The sequence below is a fragment of the Sphaeroforma arctica genome (assembly GCF_001186125.1).
Source record: "Sphaeroforma arctica JP610 unplaced genomic scaffold supercont1.119, whole genome shotgun sequence".
NCBI classification, from domain to species: domain Eukaryota; class Ichthyosporea; order Ichthyophonida; genus Sphaeroforma; species Sphaeroforma arctica.
In genome coordinates this window covers 119,543-128,487 of record NW_014040439.1, presented here as the reverse complement: position 1 = coordinate 128,487, position 8,945 = coordinate 119,543, and the positions used below count along the sequence as shown (strand labels likewise).

General features: G+C 43.7%; 3 protein-coding genes across 3 annotated transcripts; all 3 read right to left on the bottom strand.

The window, feature by feature from the left end:
* Window positions 1–824: 824 nt before the first annotated feature.
* Window positions 825–1,022, bottom strand: SARC_02619 (hypothetical protein; the record flags this gene model as incomplete). The annotated part of the gene is made up of 1 exon (XM_014303627.1): window positions 825–1,022. The coding sequence occupies one exon, from the start codon at window positions 1,020–1,022 to the stop codon at window positions 825–827; it is 198 nt and encodes a 65-aa protein (XP_014159102.1).
* A 4,450-nt stretch (window positions 1,023–5,472) lies between these two features.
* Window positions 5,473–5,736, bottom strand: SARC_02618 (hypothetical protein; the record flags this gene model as incomplete). Its single annotated transcript, XM_014303626.1, has 1 exon — window positions 5,473–5,736. The coding sequence occupies one exon, from the start codon at window positions 5,734–5,736 to the stop codon at window positions 5,473–5,475; it is 264 nt and encodes an 87-aa protein (XP_014159101.1).
* Window positions 5,737–6,168: 432 nt separating this feature from the next.
* SARC_02617 (hypothetical protein) lies at window positions 6,169–6,933 on the bottom strand (the record flags this gene model as incomplete). Its single annotated transcript, XM_014303625.1, has 1 exon — window positions 6,169–6,933. One exon carries the CDS (start codon window positions 6,931–6,933, stop codon window positions 6,169–6,171), a length of 765 nt encoding a protein of 254 aa, XP_014159100.1.
* Window positions 6,934–8,945: the final 2,012 nt, after the last annotated feature.

Genomic DNA, 8,945 nt, shown 5'->3' with positions numbered 1-8,945 from the left:
TATAAATTTATGGTAATGCGTCACTACAGTAATAAGATCTGCGTTCCAATCATTCATTTGTGCACGCAGGCATGCGCTAGTGCGTACGATGTAAAATACGTTTGCATTGCATTGAAAAAATAACTTCTCTTAAAATTTAGAGGTATATTTATGAGATGTATGTACAATACGTGACTATGTGCGCGTGCTTATCCGTGTACATAAAATTGCATCTACGCATGCACGTGTGCGCAGCGATGCGCAAATTGCTATTTGAGCCAGCGGGAGGCGAGAGTGGGACGCATAACTAACGGAAGGCGAGAGTGGGACGCTTATCTAGCGGGAGGCGAGAGTGGAACGCTTATCTATGTAAAAGCCGGGCCTCCACATTAGAATCTTGTAATATAAACGTACTCTTAATAGTACGCAAAACGTACTCTTAAAAGTACGTAAACTCAGTTTTCCTTAAATGGGTTTTAACGGTTTTATTAATTAACACCTTTTCCATTTTACATATTAGATATTTGGACAAGGTCATTAAAAGGCCCCAGTAAAATACCAAATATAAGATTTAGTCTAATACTATTAATAGAACCATATTTACCTTCCAAAACTATGTATATCTTGGAAGACAATTGCCATCCTGCTTCACATTCTGAACACGGTACAGCTTCCTATCGGGTAGTAAAAGTAGGGTACCTGTCTTTATCTCATGCTTGTGCGCATGAACCTTCTCTTCATAGGGTATATTAAGCAAACACTTTGGCTTTTGCTTTTATTCCCTACCTTTAGGTAACCCATTTTCCTCCTTACCTTTGGGTTCCTTACCTCCAAGGTCAAGAGTTTTATTTGGTCGGTCGCTGTTTTGCCCAGACAACTCGTTTACGGTTGCTGTTATCCTTACCGTCTGCGGCATACTTTGTACAGTACGGATTATTATACTTTGCTTCTCGTTTGGGGGTTATTCTCGCGGGTGTTGCGTCACCATCAGCAATTCTACCCTTTACTTTCGGTGTAGCTGGTGTAGCCTGCTTACTAGTCATCGTACAAACTTCAAGTATATAAACTGTATTCACAAGTCAAATATGAATAATGATCCTGTTGCACTAGTTATTCTATATACACTATTTAACTATAGTCATGCAACTGATTGACATTACGTTATTAAATATTATATGGCGCATATGCTGATATTGCAGAATGTGATATATGCTGGTTATGTAGCATATGATGTAGCATGTGTTGGTATGGCAGTATGTGATATATGCGCTATATGTTGGCTATGTAGCATAAATTATTAGAGATTATTACGACAGTATGTGATGTGTGTACGTCATGAATAAAATATTGCGTGCAACTATTTTATTTTCTTGGTCCGAGTTGTACGCATATTGGGTAAATTTATTATACTAAGTCATATACTGATGGTGTTTGTACTAGTGTTCAACCACTTAGGTTGGCCAGGGTAAAAACTTATATGATCAGTATGAGAAACCTTATGCAGAACACTAGCACTCGGATATATTTTCCAGAAATAAATATATCATATTCTCTGATACTACACTCAGTCTCGGACCTCGGCTCTCGGCTAGCCGGTGGCCCGTATTCTATAAATAGAATATTTTGAGAAGAAGTCTCGAATTACTCTTACGTTCTCTCGGGCTGACCCAAAATTACTCTTGGGCTGACGACGTAAAACGTTATTAACGTATATAGAAATACGTCTACTACTTTAGTCTCTCAAAAGACAATCGAGTCTCTGCTTGGTATGCAGTTTCCCTGTCAGACCGTATCTTCTTGTAAAAGGCTTTCGCTAGTGTTGCGCTCCTCTTTGATTCCTTTGAATTTGGCTGTATCTCGGTAACACATACTGCAGGTGCTTGTGTTGTCCCAGTCTCTGCTTGAGACTTAGGATTCAAGAGTGGAATCTTGGACTCATCAACCTTCTGTTTGAAAGTCTCGGATGGAGTCCACTTGGTTGTTCCAACAGGACCTATTCGACATATTATAGTATGTCGCCAAGGCGTCTTCTGGACTGCACGGGTACCCTGGCATAGAAAGTATCTACCTCTCTATCCTCATAGATCGGCCCACATTGTATCATTGAGATCAACTGTGGTAGCCATTTATCTGAGTGTCTTAGGGGACAACACTACGTGATGGTAGCATCTTGAATATGTATATAATTTAGTAACTGTGGTATTGATAGCCATGGAGGATTTGCCCAGGCATTCTCGTTAGACAAGTCTATCTGGAATCCGACTCCTTCCGGATGTTCCAATGTCCGGTACCTCGGCAGTTGCTCATTATGATGTGCGGCAAACATATCTATGGTATGTGGTCCATGTGTGTTGTCAGCGATCTTAAACCACCTAAGTAACTCCCTAACCATATTGTTACAATCTGGTACGAAGCGAGACAACATGTGGGGTAAGTGATTGTGAAAACCCGGTATGTGTGTTATGCCGAAAGAAAATTTCGCAATTGTGTCATGCCACCGACTGACTAACTGTGAGTTATTTTTCATGTCCTTTAGGTGTTGCAATGACTTCTGATCACATAGCACGTTAAAGTGTGTGCCATATAGATAGTCCTTAAAATGAGTGAGTGCAGTAACAATAGCCAAAAGCTCTTGTTGCACGGTTGGGTAATTGATCTGAGACGAGTTCATAGCCCTGCTAAAGAACTGTACATATCTTGGTTTCCCTTCAATCATTTGATACAGAACGCCGCCGAGTGCCATGTCGGACGCGTCTGTTGCTACCATGAATGGAATACCATACTTTGGTGGCTGGACTACTGGTGCCTGCTGAATCACTGTTTTGGGCTGCTTAAATGCGTCATCACAGTCTTTGGTCCACAGTGCGCCTAGTTTGCCTTTATGACATCTCAAATGTCCAAAGGGCTTCAAGTAGCTCGCCAGGTGTGGTACCCCGTCAGACAAAAAGTTGCCGAGTCCGCACATGCTGTTGACATCCTTTTCTGTGGTAGGAGTTCTCCAGTCTAGCTAGTGTCCGACCTTCCCGGGATCGATCATGATTCCATCCCCGGATACTCGGTAACCCAACAGTTGAATCTCGTTGACACCGAAGTGATATTTCTTACTGTTGACATTAAAGTTGTGCTTGTTGAGTCTGTCTAGGGCCTCTCGCACAACCCTGTCGTGTTCCTCTTTGGTTTTGGTGAGTACCACAATGTCATCAATGTATACTTGTACATTGTACATGTCCCTAAACAAATCTTGCATTATCTGCTGGAAGAAGGCAGGTAAAATGTGTAACCCAAAGGGGGCGCCTTTGAACAAATATTACTGACCCTCCCAGGTAAAGGTGAAATACTTCCGATGTGGCTTGTACATCTTCATCTGGTGGTAGCCCTGCTTCAGGTCGATAGTGGAAAATATATTAGCTCCCTCCATACGCCTGAGTAGTTCGTTTATCCTTGGTAAGTGAAAATTGTGTGTCGGTATCAGAGCGTTATTGGCGCTTATGTCCAAACACACCCAAACCTTCTTCAGCGTCACGTCAGAGTTGAACTGGTCGACGACTAAAAGCGCTAGGTTGACGGGAGTCGGGTCGTAGTTGACGGCGATCACTCCATCATCTAACCAAGTTTAACCTGCTCACGTACGACCTGCTCATAACGCCATGCAACATAGTTACGTGTAGGACGCTTCAACTTCGAGAAATCCACTCTGGTCAGATTAGACTAACATATCCGTTGTTGAATTTGAACTTAGCCCAGTCAGTAATCTTGGTCTTGTCATTTTCAAAAAGTAAGTCCTTGAGTTTCTTTGTGAAGTGAGGGATCATCTCGTTCACAGTCTTCGAAGGTTTATCGTCCGACTGATCCTTCTGTGGTTCAATGTTCATAGGTAAGCCTGTATTTACTATACCTAGTGACAATAAATCACCCATGCTCACTATGAGATCATAGTCAGGTGATGTGTTACATATGACTGCCTTAGTAACTGTAGTACGTTGGTCTGTCAAAGTAAACCTAAGATCGATCGCCATCTCTCTACAAGTGATCTCTCTTTCGTCAGCCAGTTTCAACATAGTTGGTTCTGACTTACGAGTTATGTCTGTCATCTTACAGAATCTAGATGATATACATGAAATTTGCGAGCCTGGACCCAACAACGCTTTTTTTTAATGTCCATTAACTCGTATATCAAGGATGACACGCTCGTCTTGAGGTGCGTTCTTTTGTCGTAGTGACAAGACTCGGTATGTTTGTCACTTAACATCAACCTTTGGTTGCACCTTGCAACCCTAAAACCCTTGCAAGTCGGCACACTTCGTGACAAAGTGCTTACACTTGTCTGCGTGCCTCCTATTCCATCTGCCATTCGGCTCATGTTGGGTCATTCGCCAATTGCAATCAGTCTCACTACAGTTCTTGACCTCCCTATGCCTGGGCTTCGGATTGCCTGCAGGTGGTCCATTTCTGGCGGTCTGGTTACCCTTAGGGATGACATTGTTCTTGTTGCCATCGGAACCATTGGTATTTTTGTTCTTATGGCCACCTTTGTCACCTCCCTTGTTCACCTTCTGACCTCCATTAGTAGACTGAGAGTTTCGACCATGCCTGATCCTCCGGCGAGATTGCCTCCGACCTTCTTCTGGACATTGGTGACTTTCACCACGGAACTGGGACGTTTCGTAAACGTCTGATCTGCTCTCGAGTAAAACTCAGCCCAGGTTAAGTCAGCAAGCTTCATAATACCGTAGGTAGGTCCCTCAATGGAGATCTCTCGTACCTTGTCCGGGTAAGATTGATGCATATCAGCATACAGGATCTCTTGATCTTTCCTATGCAGGCTCGACCAAAAGATTGTCTGCACCCATAGTACACACATGATTAGCATATCAGGTGATATCTTCCGAGTCTGGGCCCTTGACATGTGTGTGTTCAACTCCAGTAGGTAGTGGGACACTGGCGTTCCTTCTTCCGGTGGTATCATGATCGATACAAGCAATTCCGGTTGAGGGTCCGTCGAGAATAGATAACGATCATCTCACTCTGCTCTTTCCACGTCTTCAGCTTAGTGATCGCTTGTTTCGCCTTCTCCAACTTGTTGTACTTGTAAGAGGACGGCTTAAAGCTCTGCTGCGCTGCTTCGAACCATAGATTCTTACGTAGATTTGCTGTAAGCATAATCTGTCAAACTCCTTCAAATACCTAGATAACAACGCCAGACTGCTAGTATCGATTGGATCCTTTCGGTCCTTTCGATCAGATATGTATGCCGTTGGTAGTTTACCTATGTCCTTTACAAACTTCTTGCCTTCCACAGCCTTCTCGGTCTGAATCACTCTTAGTTCTGAATCAATCTTGGTCTGGAAGTGCGCAGCCATTGACATGTAAAGACTAGCGGCATCAATCCTACCTTGATCCATCGCCTCGAGAGAAGCAGCCTCAGCTTTGTTCATTTAAACAGAGAATTCAGCTATTTTCAAATCACTACTGGAGTGATCTGATACCTTGCAGTCACATGTCTGCCTCATTCTTTGATCCATCGACCTGTTCTATGTGTATGAACGCATGTGATGGATCAGCATCTTGTGTCGTCGTTGGGATAGCCGCTGGGGGCGAACTGTCTCCCGATGATGACAAATATGTTTTTGCTTCCGCCTGATCAGGTTTAGGCTCTTCGGTCGGTTTGTCCTTCGGAACTACCTCTGGGGCATTCTGTGGATTGCCTTCCGTAGGTGGATTTGGTACAGGCTCCTGTTCGGATGCCATTCGTGACATTGTTGTTGCATCCAATCCAGGAGAAGATTGAGCTTCGGATGATGAAGATCGGATTGTGTTTGCCTCTCCATTGTCTGGACAACATCTCAAATACCAATATGGCTTGATAGAGTGCCAAATGGTTCGATATCAAATCGGGAATATCTCCAAGAAGATCGCAAATTGCGTACCAAATTAAGTGTGCAAAACTTACATCTCTCTTAATTCCGAATACCTTCGGTAGTATCTTTTGAAACTGACGAAAACGTTTGCGTGCCTGCTTATCCTCGTCAGTCTTCATTGCTACTAGCCGATTGTAGTAATTAGAATCTCTAAACAAATCGAGCCTAAAATTTCTTACCGCTGCATTCATTACAAACCTAAGTGAGATTGTACCATCCGGCTTGGTCTTAACACCCATTAACACCTATGCCCGGTTGGCCCGCTGTCGGATCAGCTCTCGTTGACCCTCCTCCTGGATATCAATCTGAGTCTGGTATGGATGGCCCAGATCAAAGTTCTGTCGCCAAGCCGGTCGGAGTGGTGTTTGGGTAAACGCAAGAATTGTGAATCCAGCCTGGTGTCCGAATCGTCGTCCTGACGGTGAAGTGTATGGTCAACATCATCCGGACCAATATCCACGAAACGCAGTTGTTCCTCCGTTACGTTGATTTGGGGCTGATCCAACAGTTTGTGTGCTATTGGCACATCCTCCGAGTAATTTTCTCCTGATTCACCATGACCTTGATCCTTCGCTGCGGCTTGCTTTTTCTTCCGCTGCTTAGTGGGTCTCAGTTCATGTACCATTGGTTGGTAGTTTTTCAAGAAAGTTCTCATATCTCGGGATAACATATGATAGGTATGATAGGTGCGCGTGTCTACTGGTGGAGATGATACATCTGATTCCAGTGCATGTCGTACTTTCTCTGAAGTTGAATTTTCCGAGCTCAACCTTCCCTTTCTGGACCTTGACTTCTTTGCTGGTGGCTTCAGCGGCTCAGATGTCACGCTCCCAACTGAAGAGCCTACACCCGAATCAGCCGACTTCTTACGTTCCCAGTTTGATAGAGTTGGTGCTACTTGTGTTGGCGTGACCTCAGTTGCCTCAGCAGCTTCTGGTGGTGCCGGGGGCGTTTTCTGCTTCGCTTCGCCTACAGCAAATTCTTTCGCGTTTGCAGCCTTAACTACATTCGCTGCCCTATTCTTCCCTTTTGTCATAATATCGATAGCGTATTATAAACTTAAAAATATGTATAAGTCGGTCTCCTCTTACTGGACCAAATACTAAATGACATAAGAGTACAACATGAGTCTTGAACTCGTACATATGGGCAAATACTTACTCGATAAGCCATGACCGAAAGCGGTTTACTTTGGTTTTCACTTTACGAACTAGATTGTACCTTCACGTACGTCCGTAGTTCTAAAAGCTATTTATGTAGATATACGGCCTCCGGTCAGTATAAAATATCAAGATCAAATGAGATATCACATTGGTTTTTATTTGTATTGAGAATAATTTAATACAAGTTCTTTTTCCAAGATTTCCAAAGTGTTCTAAAAAAAAAATGATGGCTCCAATAGCCTGAGTATTTGGTATGACTCATTTACATGGACCTATTTGAGACGATAGTAAATGTAGGATATTATAAACAAATTTTATAATCTGAACTACTACTTACAGGTTTTGGTCTTCCCGCCAATCTCCAAAATCCAATAAGTCTTTTTCTTTTTCTTTATCTTTTCTTCAGATGGAACTTTATTTATATTAGCTAATGTATTAACTTGACTTACGTTCTTCTGTCTATCTACAAATTAGGCATGTAGTCATGAACACTTAGTGCTTTTAGTGAAAATTGGTACGTCCTGTGTGATCGAGGATATTAAGGCTCTTACCAAGAGTGTAGCATCTACTAGGGACCAGATTATCAAAAAGCCAATCCAAATCCCAAAACCCAGAATAATCAAATACTGAGTTTTGGAATTAGGATTGGAATATTTCCGATATTAGAATCATCAGAAATATTAGCGGTAGAACCGGTAAGCTATACCGGGACTCCCGAGGAACACTCAAGTAAATATGAGTCTAGTGAAAACACAACTAAAGACTCAGTTCGGTTCTCGCAGTCTAGGGACTTTTCCTAGCTGAGATAACCGTACTTGAGAAGAGGTCTATTGTATCCTATTGTCTCGTACCGTTCAGCTACTCTCCATACTCTACAAGAGGCAGTCCCGATTATTCTTACACAAGCTACCACTGCTAAATCTTAACTGACTTAAATTGTATCTTGTTTTATATAACATAGTTTAAAACATAGAAATATCCATCGAAATTTACAATACCGAGTAGAGCAAGGTTGGGTATAAGCCAATGCCGCATCAGACCACGAATGCACTCGGTATGTGCTGGCTGGCCTGTACTGGAAGATCATAGGCGGAACCAACAAGCGCGATGACTGGGTTTGTACCGAAATGTGGAAGTAGTACTTCAACAGCGTGATTAGCCGGGGTATGGGGAACATCTGTTGATGTGTCAGGTTGATGTGTCAGAGAGAAGGTACGGCGGTTGTTCTATATGCTGGAAAAAGGATCCAAGGTATTCGTGGAGGGTCCAGATACCGTGGAAGTCGTGGCGCTCCTGTATTTGCTGGAGGAGGTCAGGGCCAATGTGCGGCAGTTTCGGGCCTACCAGGATGCGTCGGATCAATTGTTGGATGCAGGTAAAGTGGCTGGTGGTGAATTTGGGGCTACCGGGGTAGACACAGCAGATATAGCCGTCAGTGCGGTAGTCGAGCAATGTGAACATGTACGTATTCGTTTCAATCGTAGTACAGAGCCAGATTGGTGTAGGCTCTAAGCAGCGGTTGAAGCTGTCGTGCCCGGCTTTGTACTCATGACCATTTGGTAGTAGTATTGGTGCCGGGCCATTGCCACGATTTCCTTATTGGACCAGCGTTTTGTTGAGTTCTTCCTAATGTCGTCACAGTGTTGGCGGAGGGCTACATGATCGGGTGTACGCCCGCCCGTGGTTATGTGTACAGTTCTCAGGTGAGCATAGATACTGTACGGGAAGCGCAGTGATGGTTTGTCGTGGGCCCAGGCGGGTTGCGTCAGAAGGGTGAGTGAATTTGTGCTGGCCATTGAGTCGAGTTGTATTCCCAGGCAACCTCCGAGGTAGTCCGCGAATGGTCGCGCGGGGAGCAGGCCACAAAAGTGGAGTAAGTTTGTTT